The sequence below is a fragment of the Leptonotus elevatus genome, chromosome 7 (genome assembly GCF_054856555.1).
Source record: "Leptonotus elevatus isolate MCC_2025b chromosome 7, RoL_Lele_1.0, whole genome shotgun sequence".
In the NCBI taxonomy this organism is placed as follows: Eukaryota; Metazoa; Chordata; class Actinopteri; order Syngnathiformes; family Syngnathidae; genus Leptonotus; species Leptonotus elevatus.
In genome coordinates this window covers 15,798,011-15,820,672 of record NC_141245.1, presented here as the reverse complement: position 1 = coordinate 15,820,672, position 22,662 = coordinate 15,798,011, and the positions used below count along the sequence as shown (strand labels likewise).

Genomic DNA, 22,662 nt, shown 5'->3' with positions numbered 1-22,662 from the left:
ACTCGAGGCAGGAAAAAACCCTCGGATTTTTCGTACTCGAGGTACCTGTGGCGGTCAATAAATGCAAAATAACCATTTCAGCCTTTAGTTCCTGACCAAAAAATGGCCACAAGTACGGGGGCCAGTATTGATAACTGTCGCAAGTACTGATACCGTGAAATATGTCTGGTATCGGTACTCGCCCATCCATAGTTAAAATAGTTATAACGCGTGGCATTTTTTTTAATCTCGAGGCTGTGCCTTTTTGCTAATCAAAACATGGTCACTCTGGTCTTCTCGTCCACTTGTGCTAAATGGTGCTGCTTCATACCAAATTGCATGCCACAATGTCTTCAAATAACAGCCTCTGCTAATTAGTGAATGTTGTCTACTGGAGCAAGGCAACAACTCTCCCCAAGCGCACAGGCAGCTCCTTGCCATTGCAACGCCCATTGTATTCATTCTGTGTTGACGAATCAATAGACAACACTGAGTTTTTTGTTCCAGCCCCGTTCAAGCATGTTGTAAAGGTCAATAAAGGCCTCTTTGCAAATAGGTAGCATGAATGCCTGGCAGTTGTGTGAATAAACACTAATTAGGAGAAAACATCGTATTGTATCGTGCCTGCCATAAAAATGATCCCATTTGACCATCGAGTTTCTGGCACAAATGAACGATATTGTGTGACCGCCATGTAATGGCGCTTTGATATGATCTCGTTTCTCTTCATTTTTCATGTGTTTTCCCACCACAGGGATTAATTTATTTACTATCCACGCCACATTGTGTGAAATGCATCAAACAGCATTTAATTAAAGTGTTAAAAGTGTTTTAGCGAAGTCGTCCATTCACACATTTACCATGCCAGCATCTCTTGTTTTTAACACACGGGCACATAAGCGCTACTTAACACTAATTACGCTGTTCACAACAAAGTGGCACTAAAATGTTGCGACCGCTGTATTCCTCTCTTGATTACCAGAACATCCATGTGGTTGTGGTTGACTTGCGCTTTGATCAATGTGCATTCATGTGTATGCAAATGCAGCATTTTAATAAAGCTACACAATTAGCCGCACTGTTTGCGCTTGTTAATCAGCCCGATGGGACTTTTATTCTGTTTTATTAAAAAAAGCTAACAATGAAAAGTTCAAACAAATAAGAAGCTCCTGAAGGAGATGATGATGGCTAATCCCCCCCCCCCCCCCAAACACACACACACACCCTTTACATTGTTTATTAAATTAAACTGTGTTGGCAAAACTTTTCTGTTCTTTAACTTCTGCATAAATAGTATCAGTGTCACTTTTCTGAACAGATTTTGAATAGATACATGGCGAAAAACTTTGCCAACAACCTGCTGAGCTGCTGAAAATGCAGCAGCAACTATGCAAATAAATTGTTAAGGAGGCAGCAAGCTGTATTTCTGGGAAGGAAGACCTCGGTGTCGCTCTGTCACGATCAATTTATCAACATCCTGCAAGGCTAAAAACATCCCAAGATTAAATGTGAATTTGATTCAATCAAGGCGCATGCAAGAAAAACCTCTTAAGCCTCTTTGTCATCACCACTAAAGGTATCCTTTTAGTGACAGCAAGTGATTTGAATCAAGACATGGCCTTTAGTCAATTTAATCAGAATGCTAGGAATCCATAGAGAAAGGCATCCTTTCACTTTTTGAGAGGCCGTTGAGTCTGAAAGCTGAAAAGGTTGTTTTTTGCACTAGACAGTCGTTGACGGTAAAGAGTAGTGTTTGGACTGTTTGTTTATATGACATTGTTACAAAACTGGAAGTCTTTGAAAACCATGTTAAACGAAAACAGATGGCATTGTGCGTTGAGCCTGGCTATCCCCGAGTATGTCGCAGACAAAACAACAGTGGAGGAACAGTGCTGTTGCTGGTTTGAGCTAATTACGTTTCTCCAGGAAAGTGTGCATTTACTACACGGTTACTACGGAAGGACAAACACTTCATGTTCATGCATGTAGAGAGTTTTTACAAAATATTTGCTTGCAATGCTCCAGTATTTCTTGTATCATATTTCAGGTATCATTTTGACATAGATTTGACCTTTACATTTCAAAATCCATAAGAAAATGTCTTTCTTTCTTTTCTTTTTTTTACGATCTTGTTGTTCAGTGAGATGAACCCAAGTCAGAATTATTTCTGTATTAACACTAAGGACGTAACAATATTCAAATGTCATGATATATCACGATAGGTTGGCGATGTTTATAAAAAATAAAAAAAGTTCAGGATACTGGATAAAAACTCACAATATTGTTAAAAGAGAAGCTCATTGGGGAAAAAAAGCAGAATATTGTCTTGTTTTTTTGTACATAATAACAGCAGTGAAAAGAAATAGGCTTGGCCAGTCAATATATTGTCAAGCGGGCAAAAAGTAATCTTTTCTGATATGACTGATTTATGGACTTGATAACTGCTGCAGTGTGTGCAATAATCAGACCAGGTTTTCTTTTTGCGCTTTGCTTGTGTGGGTGTAGTTTCTTTAGAACCAAAAATACTCATACAAATAAACATGAGCAATTGTATGTAAATGTCTCGTCTACACAATGCGAATTAGCTGATGTCATAATTGTACAAATAATTCAAATATGTACATGACCTACAATTGCAAATAACACTTAACATTGAGTTGAGGCACTTACTTGCTAATGCATGCACACACCGCGACTTGTGGTTTTTGTTGCATTCCCCTTCATTTGACGATCGGCGTGTGTTTTAAACATAGGTGGCCAAATCATGCCAAATTTAAATAGAACTTAACAGATATGATGCTTTTAATATCGTAACATGACACCAGCGATATTGTGGCAATTTTAACTCCCTCAGACCCGCATTTTTTTATGCTGGCCAATTTTTATTTATTTTTTGGATTTTTTACTGATTTTGACCCTTTTCCCACATAAGAATAACATGGAAAAATTTGGGGGGGTTATCACATGTTTTTATTTGTTATAGTGGACGCCAGCATAGTATTGCTGTAACATGTTGTAAACTTACGAAGTGTATATGTAACATTTTTAATGTGAACATCATGCAAATCAACTTGCAATTGTGATTGGTTAGCTAGGATCCAATCATAAACCAGAAGTGTTGACATCATCCAAATGATGCATTTGTATTGGTTTAAACACGCAAATATGTCAAGTCCACTGCAATCATCTATGGGTGCGAAGGGGTTTATATTGCGATATTGCCGTTGTTGTTACATCCCTAATTAACACCAGGCAGTGAGAATGAGTGCAATAAGCAACAACAGGGTAAGTGGCAACTGTACATAAATGATCAATATTATATATCGTCGCTGATATGTGAAAAACACTTATGTCCATTTTGCCATTTTTTTACATTTTTGGGTTAATTGCATTCAGTTTCATTCCAAAAATGTAAAAAAGACAAAAATGGAGATAAGTGTTTTTTACATGGCAGCGACAATATGCTGTTCTAAAATGTACATGAATAGATACTTGGTGTGAAACTAGCATCACACATCGGGGAGAAAAAAAATCACAATAATCAAAAGCTGGCCAACGAGATGTGTCAGAAAAGTTCCAAGACTGCTGCTGCAAAAGTTATATTTCAAACCCTAACTTACAAACTACGAGCTTTCCACTTAAGTGATGGCCAGACAGTCAACCAGCACATCTGCAAACCAATTCTGCAGCATTTGCTTCGTTCATTCCACGAGAACAGGTGACAGTTATGTGGCAGCACAAGACATGGCTGCGTAACCATGACAACACACTTGCTTACAATTCACTGCGCATCCCGCAGTTCCTGACTGAAAAGAACATTTACCGTGCTAGAGCAACCTGCTGGCTCGTGTCCCCCCCCCCCCCTACCCCCTTTCACAAGCTAAGGAGGTTATCAAGGATGCCCGTTATGAAGATGTGGACAACATCGTGACGACCATGAGGATGGTATCTGTAAAAATACCGAGACTGACTCACCGAATCACTGCAATAGCGCAAAGCGTGTGCGATTTCGTGACCATTAATAAAGTTTTGGCATTTGAAGAGCCTTCTTCCTCTGCAGGCTGAGGCATGAATAGCTCCCTGGAAGAGACTGTTTCAGATTCCTAACATATGTCAGTGTCTAAAATATTCATGCATTTCTACACTCAAACGGTCTAAATTTTAATCCGGGCATAAGGTCCCTACCTCACAAATAGGCTGTTACTGTTCCAGGTCAAAGCTAATGCTATGAATAATGGTGAATAATAGAATAAAACGAGCCATTTGTTCCCAGCACCCTGCACTCCTGCAGCCAGATTTGTTTTGATGTATGCGACTATTATGAGCTTTGAAGCCAAGCTAATGTATTAACAACAGCATGCTGCGCTGAGATAAATGCTATGATAAGGCGCTGAATGGTTTTGGCTGCAAGGTACAGCACCCTGCGGTTTTTGATCTCATGTCCAGCGAAAAGAGATTCGTTCTATTATTTGCACAATTTTCCACAACAAATCTTCATGACATTTGCTAAGGCTCCCTTTTGCTACCTCGTTTCCTCCCACACTGCGCACCATGAGAACATCATAATTAAAAGCCTGCAGGAGGCTTGAGAGCCGAGATTTACGCGGCAATTGTTGCAATGATTTACTGTCCGCCGCACAGACAATATGCGTATTAAAAAATATATTTCGCTCCACAGTCGAGCCTGCGTGAAGGCGTTGAAGTTTTAGCTCACCTGACCGAACCCCCCTCCTTTTCTTCAAAGGGCAGAAATATCATTAATTAGTACTTTATCTTTTCAGCAATCAATATGCAATTTAGAGAAACATGACTTAAGACGGCCTGCTTGGTTTGCGCCGCAGCATCTCAAGATAAGAAATATTGCCCTTTTCTTTTCAAATAGTGGGTAGTTATCGCCACTTAAGACGCTCTTTATCGGAGGGTGCAGAAATGGTAAGAAATGTCATTAATTAACGTTGCGAAATTGGATCAGATGACTACATCTTATGTGAAAGGTGTCCTTTATCGGGATCGACTGTTGAGAGTTATCAGTCAAGTGTTGCTGGGTAGCTCTTGCGACAGTTAAGCCCTTTTTAACATAGGGAACATTAGACTTTCATTTCAAGAAAAATCAATAGAACTAATAAGAAGTCTATGTGCTACAATGCTTAAAAATGGACATTTGCCGAAGTTCACTTGACCTGCTGTCGCAATGATGAACAATCAACTAATTAATGGTTTAATTGTAATTTGTTTAGGATAGGGTGACCATATTTTTATTTACAAAAAACAAGACACCCAGCCCAGCCACGAGATGCTTAAATAACACTCAAAATTTACTGCAATATTTTTTTTTTTATGTGGGTTGAGGGATCGAGCTCGCACCATGGTCACATCTCCCCCATTGGGAGCGCAGGGCACTACCAGTGAGCAATAATGATGGGCGGTTGACACTGCTGTGGACGGTATGTAAATAGCTGATATACTTTTTTCTTGAAAAAAGAATTTTTTTTTAATATATAACAATAATACGCGCAAAACCTGCCTTTATTTTCCCTTGCACCCATTGCGATGAACTTGGGAACATATTTCCGACTGCACTCCGCCTCCCATTTGTCGCGCAATGAAAAACTGAAATTTTTATGAATTTATTGAGAGAGAGAGAGAAAAAAAAAGACTCGCGGACAAGATGTAAAAAATAAATAAATAAATAAAGTGAACATGTCCAGACAAAAGAGGACGTTTGTTTTTGTTTTTTTTGTTTTTTTTTTCTTTTTTTCTTTTTAAGAGCTCAGTATTGTTCATTCGGAAATGTCATCATCATTGCTCTTTTTTTTTTTTTTTTTTTTTTTTTTTAAATATATATATATATATATATATATATACACATATATACATACATATATACATATATACATACATACATACATACTTTTTTTTTTTGTGTGTGTGTGGGTGAGTATGTGTGTGTGCGTGCGTGCGTGCGTGCGTGTGTTTGTTAGCTCACCAGAAAACCTATTAGAAAAAAATAATCTCATACCGTTCACCTAAATCGAACACCAGGAGACCCGAGGGGACCGAAGAAAACCAAGGAAGGTGAAATCCAGCACCGACCAGACACCCCCCACCAGAACTCCTCCCCAGCCCAAGAAACATCCAGACCCCAACAAATCCAAAAAACATAAAATCAGGGAGGCCTCAAGAGACCAACGGAGAGACCGAGAAAAGGAAGGAAGGACAGACGAAGCCGCGTGAGATCCGAGACACCAGCCTCCACCGATTCAATAACCTGAGGAGGAAACAGATTGTGTCTGAGTTTCGGTAGATGCTGGTGTGGTGGATCTGGCATGCATGAAAATCTCCACCAAAGAGGGGAGCCGTCGACCCCCGCCGGAACAGAGCAAGCGCAACACCTCAGGGCCCCCCAGGCCGCGGCAGCGCCAAAGGACGACCCCCGGGCCCCACCAGGGCCACCGGCCGGAGAGCAAACCCAGGAGCAGGAGCGCCCCCCGCCCCAACACGGCCCGCGCCCCCGGCCCAACGCAGCAGGACGGGGCACTGCAGGCCCACCAGGCACCCCACCGGCCCCCAACCCCCGCCCCCCCCACAACCCCCCGCCCCCCATCCACCCCCGCCACCCACCCCAACCCAGCCCCAGCCGCCCCCATGCCCCCAATCCCCCAGACACCCCCCACCCCCAGCACCCCCCCCCACCCCGCAACCCCCACCACCACCCCCCCCCCCCAACAAAGACGCCCCCCCCCCCGACCCCACCCCGACCAACCGGCAGCCCCCCAACCCCCGACCCCCAGCCCCCGGGGACCACCCGCACCCAGGCACCGGCGCCGAAGAGGGGCCGGACAGCGGAGCGGAGAGGGCAGCCGCGCCCACCCCACCCCCCGCCGTGTGGAAGGACGGAACACCGGGGGCAGAAGGGGGAGATGGGGGCACCGGAGGGCGGCCGACACCCCCGAACCCCAGGCCCAGCGGGGGAAGGCCCCGGTCGTCACCCCAGCGTTCTTTGTGAAAATTAACCCCTGTTACTGAGTCCGCCAGCTCGCGGACTGGCGAACTCTACCCCTAAACCGTGAATGTGGACTCACCCAGTGTATATACAAGTGTGTGTGTGTGGTGCATTAAAATTAGGAGCAGGTGAACCGGAGCCGATGGAAATGATATTCCCACGCTCCGATCCACCCGCCACCCAAGCATGTTGCTGAGTGTATGTGGTGCATTAAAAAAAATAGATAGGGCGGGGGGGGTGGGGGAGGGGCGGGTGGCGACACGGACAGGGGACCGCAGCACTGCTCTATACTGCGGCCCCCAACCGATGGCACCCCCACAAGCCCCCCCCCCCCACCCACAAGTTGTGTGGTGTATTAAAATTGGAGGGGAGTTGTAGGGTGAAGACGGTGTTTCCACCCTACCCCACCCCCCAAAGTGTGTTATGTGCCCTATATGTCTATAAAAGTGTATTGTGCAAACCTAGTGTAGTGAGTTAAGAGGTGTGACCAGCGGGGCCCCCCCCAACCGGGCGGGTGCAGGAGGCGCACCGGCCCACCAAGCCCCCACCCACCCCACCAGGACCCCGGCGGGCATATGGGACCCGTCCGGCGGGGCGATAGGGCTCGCCCCCCGGATACTGGGTCCCGCCCGAGGTGTCAGGACGCCCACCGGAGCGGGGCGGGCACGACACCAAACCCCAGCCACCCCCGCCGGCCCCCATAGCACCGAGACCCGGGCCATGGATGGAGCCCCCGGCCCAGGGGAGGGGAAGGAAGGCGTACCGGGGAAGGGGAAGGGAGGAGGGAAGGGGACGACAAGAAGGGCAGGGGGCAGCGGCAGGGACGCAAGGAGAGGGGGAGAGGAGGAGGAAGGGCGACGAGGGAGAGGGGACAGGGAGGCGGAGGACGGGCGGGGAGAGGCGAGGAGGGAGAGGCAGCAAGGGGGAGGAAGGGGGAGGGGAGAGGGAACCACCGGGCACCCCGGCGGCCCACAGGCCCCGAACCGCGTCGCCGGGCCCAGAGCGACGGACCGCGCCGGAACGGCGCCGCCCCCGACACCAGGGAAAGCCCCGCAACGCAGCACCCCCCAAGAGACCCAGGGAACGGCCAAGACGCAGCCGCCACCCAGCAGCCAACAGAGGGGCAGACCCGCCCACTCCCCGCCAGGGGGGACAGCACCCACAGAATTAACCCACTGGCATGCCGTGAATCCGAATATCAACCCCTGGTGCCCATCGGAGGTGAATCCGCTCGATCCCGCTGGCAGCAGCCGGGTTCCTGACTATGGAAACACAACCATTAGTTACAAATTGCCTAATACAGAAACATCAATGCCAGTTATAACGCTGCTGTGGCTCTCGCTAACAGGCAGAATTAAAATCCAAGTTTAGGTTAAAAAATTCTATATACGTAGACCATGTTTCTTTAAATTTTGACATTTGGTTTTTATTTGAGGCAGATATTTTTTCCATTAAAATATGATTTATGAGGAGGTTAGACCATTGGTCGATATTCAAAGTTTGTTTATTTTTCCAGTTAACAAGAATTGTTTTTTTTGCGATAGTAAGGGCTACAAGTATAGATTGAAATTGTTTATGTGGTAAGTCAATTGTTGTTAAGTCACCTAGCAAACACAAGTTTGGAGAGAACGGTATCCTACAGTCCAAGACAGCGGAAAGTTTTTCTAAGACTTTAGTCCAGAAACACATAACCGGAGTACATAACCATAAAGCATGAAAATAAGTGTCTGTAGTGTTTTGTAAACACTGGAGACAAATGTCGGAGTCTGAGAGTCCCATTTTCTTCATCATATATTGAGTAATGTATGTTCTGTGAATAATTTTATATTGGATAAGTTGTAAATTTGTGTGTTTTGTCATTTTAAAAACATTTTCACAAACTTGAATCCAAAAGACAGATTCCGGAGCTATAGACAAGTCTGTTTCCCATTTTGAGATGGGTAAAGACGTTTTATCAGTATATGAAAGTAACTTATATATTTTTGAGAGTTTTTTTGTTGTTGTCGGAGAAAGCTTGGTAATATCTTTAGCTAAAACAGGCGGTTGGAGCGTACCCTGGAGTGTTGGAATTTGTTTCTTTATCATACTTTTAACTTGCAAATAATGTAAAAAGTTTCCGTTTTTTATTTTATATTTTTGGAGCAAGGATGTATATGATATAAACATATTATCTGAGAAGAGATGGTGGAGATGTGTAATTCCTTTCTGCTCCCACACATTCAAATAAAACGATTGGTTGTTAATTTGAAAGTCGGGGTTATGCCATAGGGGAGAAAGCCCGCTGGGCTCCACTTTGGCTTTTGTCATTTCTAGTGCCTTCCACCAGGCAGTCAGGGTGGCGGAAATCATTGGATTTTTAAAGCAGTTATGGCGCTTAATCGATGTTGTAATAAAGAGTAAATCTAGGAGTCTGAGGTTATTACAATCCTTCTGTTCTAGTTCCAGCCAACAGTTAGTATCTCTATTGGGTTGTGCCCATAAAATAATATATTGTAGCTGGTTGGCTATATAATAGTGCATAAAATTTGGTGCCTCTAGACCTCCTTTTGGAGGACGTTTGGTTTTAAAAAAGTGGACATGTCCGGGCAAAAGAAGACATTTGATTACACTAGTTTAGGATACACTAAAGTTGCCAAGTTCAAACTGGCTAGCATAAGCACATTTATGATATTGTTGTTCAATTTAAATGGTAAATGATAGGGTAACTGTATTTTTCTACATCTCATTTAAGTTTTTTAACAACTATATTTGACTATTCCAACATTTATGCAAATACAAATGTATATTCAAGTACGTTTCAACGTGTTCTTGTACTTATACGCGTACTTGTAGGCTAAATGCTAAAAACTTAGCCCGTTAAGCCCAAAGCTATTTTTCAGGCTTTTGCTAAAAAAATACATACCCCCCCCCCCCCAAAAAAAATAAAGGATATCTCTGCAACCACAAGGTCTATTTGAATAATTCTTGTGTCATAATAAAGAGAACACTTGTGAGATTTGTTCAGATGGGTCGCTTGCGTGTTTTGCGTGAAGTGGCCCAGCGGGAGAGCCGAGTTATTTCACTGTGTGGCACAATACCGATTTCTGTATTTGATGATTAAATTAGTTGGCATTTGAGATGTGTTTGGGGCATGTAAAAATGACTTATTGTGGTAGCCCCAGTTCTGCGGTGTAATTTGATGTGCGACATAATTATATTTTTTCATTATTAGTGCATTGTTTCACACAATTACTTTTCTTCACAATTTCTTCAGCTCGGGCTTAAAAGGTTAGCATTTTTCCCTTTAACGCCACAGACTATTGATTTGTGCAAGTTATTATGGGAAAAAATGTTGAACAGAAATCATGCACTAGAGGCTTAATAAAAAATCATAAACAAATGTGAATATGCAATGTTTGCGTATTTAATTTATGAACGTAAATGTATAATGTAGGCCAAATATATATTTTTTTTACTTAAGAATGCGCAAGTCTGTAGCGTTTTTAGCATTTAGTCTACATCATAATCGTACCTGCCGCATAAAATACAGCAGTCCTAATAGCGTAGTGTTTGCATATCAATATTGTCCTGCAAGCAAATATAAAAACTGTTGAGCGGATAGGCCTAACTTAGCTAGCATGTGTGCTAATTTCCATCATTGTGTGGATTTCTGACCTCCTCTTTTCATGCCAGTGTCAAGCTGCGGAGATTTCTACCTAGAGGAACGTCATAGTAGGTTGAGACAGACAATTGTAATGATATACGTAAATCTTAATCATAATTAACCAAATCCACATGGGTGACAGACTCCTCAAGCGCACAGACATCATCTATCGTTCGGCAGCTATGAATCGAGACGGCTCGGCAATCCCTTATTAGTCCCTCAGTGGTGACAACACAGCAGCAGGATCATCCGAGGGTTCAGTATCTTCCTCAAGGATACTTGAGGTCTGAAAAAAAAAAAACGGGAGCCCAAACAGCACACTTCCAATTCCCAGCCGTCCTCTCCATTCCCTAAGACATGCGGCCTAGGGACAAATTGATGGAAGCCGGTTGACTTCCAAGAAATCTTTCACATCATTTTTTTAAATATCCGGCTTTAAAGTTGGATTTGTGAGACTTGCACGGGGTCCGTCTGTGCAGAGGAGGAGGATATTCTGCGATGGGAGGCTTTTGTCAACTCATCCCTCATGGGAACTCATTATTCAGCAGTTAAACCAACAGGTCGGTACACACAATCGAGAATTTGTATTTGATGAGCGTATATGGATATGGACCATCCATATCATCGTAATCAATACGTAATATGGCCTGCTGATATAGAATACATATTTAGGACAGTGTATTTGTTTCACAATTTCATGGCATGTTTTTGACTTACTTTTATCGAAACACTCCTAAGGATCAAGACTTTTTACACTTCACACTTCTGTCGAGGTTTCTCCGTCAGTTGTTTTCTCCAAGGCCATCTGAATCCAGACCTGCTCTCTGTTGTTACTTAGTATTTTTGCATATTAAGACACCCTATTTCCCAACTCCCGTGTCTTGTCTGCATTTAGGTCCTAACGCCGCACCTCATTTGCAAAAACAATTTCAAATACCATTTTTTTATAATCTTAAAACATTAAACCAAGAAAAATCCCTTGTCATTTTTTTCCACCATTGACATGACCTGTATCATAAAAACATAGCCTATAAAAAGGGATGTCTAAGGCCCCGTCCACACGAAGGCCAGTTTCAATGTATCCTCACAAGTTTCTTACCATTTAGGCCGCTTGAAACCGATCACTTTTGAAACCGGGCTCCAGAGTGGAAAGATTTCAAAACGCTGATTCTTCTTCTACGCTTTCCGTTAACTCTCTGTGGCTGCGCTACAGCGCCACTCCAGACTTGGCATATACGTTACAGCCGTTAAACGTGCTCAGTGTCTTCTTTTGGACACACGCAAGTCTTGAAATGCTTCTGTGTGCACGAGATTTGTTTGAGGAACGAAGCCGGCCATATTTGTATGCAACCAATCAGCTTCCTTCTTATTCTGTATACTTTTTTGTTTTGCCACTTTGAGTCAACTTTTCACTCAATCCCTCTGTCCTCATTATTTGAATGCACTGCCTTTTTCACCCTCTCAATGATCACAGTTGGTTTTGACCCCCCCATAGTCTGCCTTCACTCCCCCACTGCTGAGAACCAATCGTCCTTCACTGAGCAATGCCCAGTTCACGCTTGGCCCTTTTAGTATGCAAGAGAGAGTACTTGTTCAAGTGGTCCGAAGTGCTCTGCATTTATCACTGCGGAAAATGTGTACACAAATATAACGCCACCGTGTTCTTGTTTCAGTTCTTGTAATTGCATCAATTATATAGAATCTCGTCGCCCAGATGTGAGGGGCAAACATAATGATGGGCTCCTTTGCGCGGTTCTCCCTCTAATGAACTATCAAAGCACACTTTAGCCTGTAATTACACGGCCAGTCTCAAAAAGCTCAATCGGGCCTACAAGGGAGAGCGAAGGATACAGGAAATAGTTTGAAGTGCATGATTTACATCTTTATGGATTCAACTTTGATAGTTTTGTCCAATTATCATATCATTTTCATTATTCGAGTGACCAATTGTAGAATGGAGTGTTATTTTTAGGATCTTGTATTTAATCTCATCACCTCAGTCATCTCAAACCTCTCTGCTTCGTCCTTTCATTAAATTTGATATTTCCTTTCATCTTGAAATCATTTCTTAAAATCAGGTAGTAAAATAAGTTTTATTCATGGATGGCAAAAAAATAGATTCTCCCCCCACCAGCAGTTGTGTCAAAAGTAACCAAATTATGCATACACATTTTATCACTTCATGGGTCAATTTAACCCAACTTTTTGACCCAATTTAAGGATCTGACCAATATTTATGAGTAGAGGATCGGTCCATTTTTGACCCAACTGTACTTGTTGAATTGCTCTCTACTGTTCAAGTGTTTCTTGAATATGGAATGCAAACAAAACTGCTGCTTCATGCTCAAATACCCTGTGGCACAATCCAATCTGAGTTGAAGTGGGAAAATATGCAATTGGGGTCTTCCACTTTGTTGCCGATGTGTCGGGACAAGAGTCAATGACAATCCAATGTTGGTCCCTCAGCACTTGTATTCGTCTGTCTGCCACTTGCACACAAACCACAACAAAAAAATCTGCTTCCTTATCCTCAATGTGGCTTTTAAAGTACTTTGTAAGTCTTTGGTGAGTTACCCCAGTCACATTCACGTTTCATTTGTGACTGGCTGGCGTTAATGTTGCCGAGTGTCATAAGATGTGCCTCATAAGATCGACTCTGCTCTTAGGCTGCTAGTAAAGGGCTTTTTAAAATCGGCATTGCTGCGATCTGAAATGGATTAAAATCTGCGGGAGAACTTGTTGACCATGATCGAACTGTAGTGTGTGAGGGGTCACATTGCTTGGTCAAACTTCGATGCAAATATCATTCTTCGTTGGAGACAATGTGTTCTATGCTGTTTATTAAAATCAGGCAGATGGAAAGGAGTAGAGAAAAGTCATGCTCGCAGATTTTATGAGACGTCGTGTGATTGGAATGTCCTCGGAAATAAGATGATTTATTCAAGACATTGGACAGATTTATGTCGCAATGCTTGATTAAATTAAATGAATTGTGTTTCTTTTCTGTTTGCAACTTCGTGACTGGTCACTAATTGAGAGCACAAGAGTTCACATTTATTTATATTATGTCTCTTAGCAAGCCTAAAAAAATATTCAAAAATTGTGTTTATGGGTTTTTCTCTGAAAACTTGCTAAGACTGGTGGTCAGGGACGGACAGAAATAAATTTGGCCTGGGAAATAAAATATTTGTCACAGCCTTTAAGAAAAGCCCACCTGGCTAATCAAGCACTGTGTTGTGTTTGCTCGGATTCAGATGTTTATACAGATCCTTAAAGTTCTCTCCTGATGTTTTGATTACTCTGAAAGGACAAAAAAAAGTGATTTTGTCCTAAAACATTTTCAGAGATGGGAAGTAACAAAGTACTTTGTGACTGTACTTGAGTAGTTTTTTTTTTCAGTACTGAGTATTTTTTAGACTACTTTTTACTTTTATCCGTTACATTTTAATATGAGTATTTGTACTTTTTGCTATGCATGAAAACAAAATACTTGTGACCTCAATGTCTCCTGGCTCCGCCAATCATATGAAGCGTTACACACTGTCCTCTACATCCCAGCTTGTGATTTGCTCTCTGACACGTTATCACATGGTGTGCAATTCAACTGGCCGATGTATACTCATTTTTGCTCTATTAGCTAATATCTTTCAAATTGACGTAGTAGGAAACATCCGGTAAAAATACTTTTTACTTACTTTTACGTGAGTAATTATTTGAGTAAGTACTTTTACTTTTACCCAAGTTGTTTTTTTACACAAGTAATTGTACTTTTACTCAAGTAGAGAATGTCAGTACTTTTACCATTTCTGAAAATTTTGGGTACAAAAGCAAAAAGTAATCCACTAAGTTGTGGTTTTCAACTCCAATGCTTGCCAGTAGACCTCAGCAGGGGCTGAACAATCTCATTTTGGATGAGGACCAAATTGTGCACCTCCATACGTTTTGGCATCAGCTTTTGTCATTAAGACGCGGTCATTATGCGGCAAGCAATCAGTTAAAAGGTTTAAAATGCTGCAGTACTCACAAAAACAGACAAACGACTGGCCTCACCCCACATAACTGTTAAATTAATCGTTGCCTGCTGACAGACCAACAATAGCATGGTCATTTAGCACAGTTGATGACATTGGTCTTCTGCTCCATCTACTGTGTCTGTTTGTTTTCCTCACCAAGCATGCCATCCGTCCGTGCTTATCTTCACAATCGGAGGCCTCACTGGGTGACTGTCAGCCTGTCAAATGCAAGATGGCACACACGGGCTGCCAGGACTGCCACCTGAAGGTTGTGGGTTGTGCTTTTCTGACACCTCCGTTAGGCTTCAGGAAACGTTCATCCCCGTCACTCCTCTCCTCCGCCTCCTTCACTTTCTCATTTCTACCTCCGCCCGTCCCCTCTAGGCGCGTCCCCCGGCGGAAGGGGAGCGGCACATGCCTGAAAAGCAATAGAGCCGGATAAGATTATACTTTTATTTTCCCTCTGCTTCCTGCCAGTTTATTATTATTTTTGTATTTTTATTAGCTCACTGCCCTTGTTTTGTTTGCCTCGTTCTATCTTCAGTCTTATGATTCAAGCCGAGGAGCATTAAAATTTGTCATTCATATGATGAGCCGTATGTTAATAAATAAATATCTGGCCCATTGCAGATTGATGCCGTCATTTTTTGCTAACTCAACCAGAATAATTGAAGTTAATAAAATATTTTTATTTAGACTTAGAGGCTTAGGCTTGCTTTACTGTCATTCAATAAATGCACAGTCAGTGCAAATGTTAAAGGAAATGTTGGTGTAAGCTCATGTCAATGAACTACATCGTTGAAAGACGAGGTGTATAGAATAATAAAATACATTAAAAAATGCATTAAAAAATTTAATATAGGCAAAAGAATGAAGTGACCTAGTGATGGTATTGCACCATCCGCATTTTAGCAGCATTATAGCACTAATGATTTACACATAAATTTCTGAATTGCACAAATGGTTATAATCAGAATCAGATTTATTGAGTATGTCAAAACACACACGAAATTTGTTTTCACAGTGACAACCTGTCCGAGAAACACGAAAAATAAAAGAGACCAACAGGGAGACCAAATGGGAAGCCTGGCGGTTCACTAATTAGCGCCCCGATTTTTTATGTATTTTTCACAATTTTGTTATTGCCCTCGGTGGACTTGAAATGGCCCAAAAAGCTATGTATGCCGCATTTACCATCATTATCTCATTTTGCCCTGCAGGAGTTCTCCATGCTGCGATTGGACGACGTGGTGGATCAGCGGGTCAGCATCATCGGTTTTTCTGTTTTCAACCAAACGCATCCATTCTTTGAGGATTTTGTGCTAAGCCTCAACCGCTCCTGGCAAGAGAACTGTGAACACGCTCCCTTCGCGGGCACCCCGGTTAGTCCACACAAACACACATGCACATGGATGTATTTCCTTACAAAGGCCAAACAGGCCTTTAAAAGCTGAATGCATCTGCAACTCAAACTCGCCATCCCAAAACAAAGGCGCCACATCAAAAATAAACACCAAATTATACAAGTAGGACATTTATCCATTAACGGCTGTAATTGTAGCGGGCATCCTTGCCGGTTGTTTTCCTGGCAGCGCCTCATTTAATTTATTGTGCTGTCTTCATTCACTTTGGAGGAATTACAGACTGTTGCCAGCTCACAGCACGGCATTTAAAGAACAATTGCATGGTCCTCTACCTGTATTATATGGGGAAAATTAACAAAAAAACAAAAAGTCACACACACACATGTGGCCATCAGCATTTTGACAATTTAGGCTTTGCAGTTTGTGTAAAGCATATCATTCTCTTGTCCATGGCTCGCCTATTAACATTGGAGCAGTGCTGTAAAATCCAGTGCAGCCCTCTGAATACACTTTCTCTGACTTTGTGCCAATGCCTGCTCTAGGAGTTAAGTTTTATTTTAATTTTATTTTTTGTGGTACTAGCAGGCCTTCTGCTGTGTGGTTTTCAACAATAGATCTTGGTTCCAGAAACCTACCATGGCTAACGTTAATTGTGCTATTGCACTAATTGTACTTTTATAATAACACTAATAATGCATCAGATTTATATAGCGCTTTTCTAGACACTCAGAGACGCTTTATAATGGAATGGATACATTATTCATGCACTCAATCATTCACACTGTGGTGGCGGTAAGCTACTTAAGCGGACGGACGGACGGAGAGGGGCGGCATGGCTCAGTGGTAGAATCGTCGGCCTGCAACCAAGAGGTTGTCGGTTTGATCCCATGCCATTGTGACCACGTCGAAGTGTCCTTGAACAAGATATTGAAACCCCAGTTGCTCCTGATGCTGCGTCATCAGTCGGTGAATGAGTAGTCGGATATTAAGCGTTTTGAGGGCCTTGTAAGGTGGAAAAGTGCTATATAAATGAAGTACTATTTACCCCCATCTAGCCTTCAGAAGCCTGTCTGTAGTTACTCAGCTATAGGCTTTTAAATAGGCATATTTGGTATATTTGAACCATTCACTCTTGGGGAGATTGCCAAAATGTATCAGTGTTTAGTGCTGATGTCATGTAGAATTAATGGGAAATTCACAAAACAAATATTCCATGCATAAATATGAAAATATGTCAAATTCAGATTTAGCGTTTCATATCGAGCGTTCGCGAAGCAAATCAAATGATTTCTGCTGCTGTGCGGTTTGTCCTGTCAAGAACTTAGTTGGAAGCCAATAGAACAGTCGATTAATGAGCAAATCTGTAATTGAACTGAATGAATGCAGACGATGAGACGCTTAACAATTTGCCCCCCTCTGTTGCGCACAAGCTGGCTGCAGAAAGAGGCCAATAAGCATTAGAACACAGCGTGATAAAAAGCTGTACAGTTGCTCTCGCAGCAGGTTGCTTGAATACTTCTCAGCTCGCAGCATCGCGCCTTTATGGCTAATTAGCTTCAAGTTGGAAGAATAAAAGGCTGATGGCACTTTTGCAAGATTAAGTCATCCGGCCACTCAATGAAGTGATCTGCTCTCTTTGACGCTAATGAAGTCTGACGTACAAGTGTTCCTACAAGGCTCATGTGATATATACAAAAAAAAAACAGCATGTCATTGTTTTCCTAGCCAGGGTGTCCAAAGTCCAGCCCACTGCCAATTTGTGGCGTGAAAGATATGTGTTGAAAAAGTAGGGAGTTTGAGACACCTACTCCCTCATCGGTGTGACATCCCTGAGTAAACTACTACTACTGTAATAATAATTTTATTTTGTAGAGATCCAAGCAAAGCACTAACAACTAAATTAGTACAATTATTATTATATGTATTTTTTTTATTACGACGGCGTATTAGTATAAATATATATATTCCTTATGGGGCAATATTCCGAGAGAAAAATGTCACAAATTTGCCACTTTATAAAGTGGCAAATTTGCGAGTTTATAAAGTGGCAGATTTGTGAGAAAAAAAACTCAGAAACTTACGAGAAATACACGTAGCTTGGCTATAGTCTAATGTGAGGATTCGTTGGTGGTTAATGGGACACTGTTTTATAAAATGAAAAGACAGGATGGAAACGGATTCATTCTTAATTCAACACTGACTAAACAATAACCAATCAGAAGCGAGCATAACTTTCGGTAAGTGCAAGTCAATGACGGAGAGCAGCAGATTCGACACTTAAACTTAGCGACTTGTACACAAAAATACCAAAATGTAGGAATGTGTAAATAATAATTCTGGAAACATAAATGTACATATGTAAATATTTACGTTAACAAATTAACTTAATCGTCCAGGTGTGGACCTTCGCAAAGCGCGGCAAATTTGTCGCTGGCAGTACCCAACGCTTAAAAGTGCGAATGCTTAACATGATATGGTTAAAGCCATTACGATCTCCTTATTTGAAAACCTGACTGAAAATTATTAGCACAAACATACACTACATGTATTTCTCGTAGGTTTCTGAGTTTTTTTCGCGCAAATCTGCCACTTTATAAAGTCGCATATTTGCCACCTTATACAATTGTTTTTCTCTGAATATTATAATATATTTGTACGTGGCCCTAATACGCAGTCGTAATTTATTAATTATAATAATAATTATTATTAATTTATTTATTCATGTATTTATTTATTATTTGATATATATAATATATTATTATTATTATTATTATTGCCAACCTTCTGCTTCGTGATTTTGCAAACTCATTTTGTTGTCTTTTTTTTTACAGATGAGTGGCATTTCCATTAATTTTAATGGGGAAAGAGGATTTACTGTAAGATACAAGAGTCGTAGATTCAATTGGTACCTCAATGCACCCACCCCTGTGTTTTTATTCCTGTCAAATATCAAACACACCCAGCACAAGACAATCGCTCAGTCTAATCTTTCAGAGGCATTGAAGAATCTGAACTTTGCGAGAATCTGACCTTTGCTCAAATTCGGCCCAATTATCGGGACAGGTAGATACGAATAAAAAAAGTGTTGGATTTAATGAAAAAATGCTGCCATAACAACGTGACTTCATCTGTTCCCACACCGCTAATACCGCCATATGTCAAACATAAAATGCATCCAGCCATGCTTCTCATATCTCCGCAAGCTGTTTGTGGGCACCACGTCGCTTTTAATGTGCAATCCACCAATTAGGAAGGTATAAAACACATCACGGTTTTGCAGTTTAATGACCTTTAGGTAGCTTTGTTACCGCACAATAGACTGCATCATTATCCGCCACATCATCACCAGTGTGGCTCTTTGAGGACTCAGCAAGGTGCAGCTGTCATGAAGATGAGGCAGTCTGAGCATCAGACATGAAAGGAAGTAAGATGGATGTTCTTCTTTTAAGAAAAGAAAGGAAAAATTACATCTTTACTCTGTCAGCACATCACAGCGGGCCGGATTATTTTTTATTTTTTTAAAGAGCTCAGTATTGTTCATTCGGTAATGTCATCATCATTGCTCTCTTTTTTTATTTAATTTTTTTTGTATTTTTTTGTTTGGTTTTTTTTGTGTTTTTTTTTGTATTTGTATTTGTATTTTTATTTTTGTATTTTTTTTTTGTATTTTTTTTTTGTATGTGGGTGAGTGCGTGTATGTGCGTGTGAGTGTGTGTGTATTCGTTAGTTCACCAAAAACCTATTAAAAAATCCCATACGTTCACTTAAACCGAACACCGCCGTCAGGAGACCCGAGGAAGGACCAAAGAAAACAAAGGAAAGTGAAATCCAGCACTGACCAGACACCACCCACCGGGCCGGATTTAACGTTTTAGTGTCAACATGTTTTTTTGCCAGCAGATAATGTTGAACATTTAAGATCTAAAATCATCAAAAATATATCATATATCAAAAATATCAACAAGTGGCTACTATGGCTCAATGCTCTAAACTAGTAAATTAGCCAGCATTAGTTTGTGGTCGGATTAACATTATTGTTGGAACGTTATAGCTGTTGGAATAAAGTTACGTTATAAATGTTTTGCTTTAACCTTCCACCGTGAATCCACCTCCTGTCTTTCCCATGTGTTTGTGCACGTTACACTCGCTAGCTGCAGATTTGAAATGGGGTGTGTCACTATGTCACGTGATAGTGTCACAGTGACAGATTAGCAGACAAGATTTTACAAAATAATTTCATTTTTGTCTCGTTTTTGTTCATGAACTAAAATGTCCATAGATTTTAGTCCCGTTTTTAAATTGCATCTCACAGATTGCACACAAAAGTATTTAATAGATGAATAGATGAGACGCGCTTTTAAATAGCACATCTGAAAGCCAGAGCGGTGTCAGCCTAGTGGAGACAAAATGAGAGCTTGTGTAAATATTTTTTTTAAATGCCAGTAACCAGAAATGGGAAATCCAAGTCCAGGAAGTAAAAACCCTGCCAGAGTTTGGTTTTAGCTACAGGTGCTTTTATTCAACCGGCTGGTAAACGAGGTCATTACGAGAAGCAGTGTTTTTACTTTCTTGACCTGGTTTTCTCATCTCTTCCAACAACAGAAATGATAAGTTCCCAAAAGTGAGCACAGTCTATCAAAGTGAATGCGCATTTTAGTGCCCGCTATTTGGGATCTTTATAAATCACGCCGAGTATATTTAATGATCTAATGGATTCATCTCCTGTTGAGCGCTCACTGAATGGCAACCGCTCACATTTCTCTCCGTTTTTGAGCTCAGCGTTTGTGCAGTTGGCATGCGCATGCATAATACATCCACCTTCCTCTTTTTTTCTCCCTCTCGCTCTTGTGCAGCTCTCCTCAGCTCTTCTCTTTGATGCGGTATACGCGGTGGTGGCAGCGGTCCAGGAGCTGAACCGTAGCCAAAATGTCGGCGCCACGCAGCTCTCCTGCAAGTCCTCCAAAATCTGGGAGCACGGCACAAGTCTCATGAATTACCTGAGGATGGTAAGTTGGCCCCGGCTGGACGTCATGAAAAAGATCATAATAATTCAACGCGCCTTTATGGAAATGTTTATTATTTTGGCAGGGGGAAGCTATTTGTATGTCCATATAAATCAGGAATGGGGCCTAAAGCTATATCGAAATGCCCTTGAGAAGGTTCCAAAGTGGGTCAAATCAAAATGGGGAGCACTTGATTTAAGATTTTTTTAAATAAATGAAGATGGGCTTTTCAATTGAACATAATAGCTGTAAATAGCTGTTTTCAAAATACTTTAAAATGACATGTTTTGTTATTCTTTACCATTTACTCAAATAACTGAGATAACTAAATGTCTCCATTTTCATCTTATTATTCTACATTTGACTGAGGGCAGATAAAAAATAAAAAGAAGAAGAAGAAGAGCGAGTAGTTGGCCTGTCCCATCCAGTATTTTCTATAATAATCACTGATGAGAGGAAAGTGGGCTGGAGTCAAAGGAAAATTCTTTAATGCGCTGTGTTGTCTTTGTTGGACAGGTAGAGCTGGAGGGTCTAACAGGCCACATTGAATTCAACAGCAAAGGCCAACGCTCCAACTACGCCCTTCGGATCATGCAAAGCAGCAAGGATGGCCTAAGGCAGGTAAAGTGACCTCCAAATTTGATCAAACTGCTGCGTGTGCATCTCCACAGCACGCCAGCGCTTCTTCAATTCACATTTGTATTGTTTACCATTTTCCACGAATAGTCGCTGAGGTCATTTATCTACAGATGGGATTAGCTGTCTACTCGTGTGATGCTTTTGTTTGTATTCATTTTAGAATTATAATCAAATCTATCAATCTTTGATTATAAATTAGTTAAAGGATTATGATTACCACAACATAAATTTTTTGTCAGCCAGTCTATGGTGTTTTGCATTGTGTGTTAGCATTAAGCTAGTTGTACTTTTGCAAGACAAAGTAAATGTGTTTTGATTAATTTTCTGTTATATGTGTAGCTTTGGAGTAACTGAAGCAAGAAAATTGTTCTCTATCTGCCAAGCGGCTGCTTGTAGTGAAGTTTGCTGCATCCATCTAACACTTGTAACTTGGACTTTTGATCGGCTGAGGAATGACTTGAATCTCGAAAAAGTCAGAAGTCTGGACAAGTAGTGGTACCACTGCTTTGCTAAAGACAAAATAAAAGACAATTATGAAGAAATATTTGGTCACCCCCTCACCATGTTGTGTTTCTCTCAAAATGGCCCATGCTAATGTGTGTCAAAAATATGTCATTCCTGTGCAAGTGCACTTGATGGCTTTACAAAAGCAGTTTCTAGAAAAAATAAATATTCAATTAGTGACTACCTTTTCCTGTATAATAATTGGTTAGTGCACAATACACATCGTACCATAACACAGAGGCCCCCTGAGTATAACGCCAGTAACTATGTCACATGCGTATAGTCATATTTATGGATGGGATTTGCCCGTATGCAGGTGAGGTATAAAAATAAAACTGCAGTCATTCTGCCGCTGAGCGCATGCTTTACAGCAGTCGTAAGACTTTGTGTGATGTTATTGGAACATTCTTGGGAACACTTTGGAACGAAACAACAACCTAAAAATCCTAGACAAGCTGGGGAGAATCAGTTTTGGGAAAAGGCATTGCTCAATTCTCTCCCATCCATCAACGTC

At 41.5% G+C, this 22,662-nt stretch overlaps 1 protein-coding gene across 4 annotated transcripts in view; it reads left to right on the top strand.

Moving 5' to 3' along the window:
* grik4 (glutamate receptor, ionotropic, kainate 4) overlaps positions 1-22,662 on the top strand; it is a 299,291-nt gene that overhangs the window by 215,347 nt on the left and 61,282 nt on the right. For all 4 annotated transcript variants that reach the window (XR_015095554.1, XM_086080252.1, XM_086080249.1 and 1 more), the window contains exons 9-11: positions 15,859-16,020; positions 20,856-21,008; positions 21,522-21,626. Coding sequence is in view for 3 of the 4 variants with exons in the window: in XM_086080252.1 (XP_085936378.1) it covers positions 15,859-16,020; positions 20,856-21,008; positions 21,522-21,626 (420 nt within the window). In the remaining variant the exon portion in view is untranslated. The remainder of the gene's footprint in view (positions 1-15,858; positions 16,021-20,855; positions 21,009-21,521; positions 21,627-22,662) is intronic.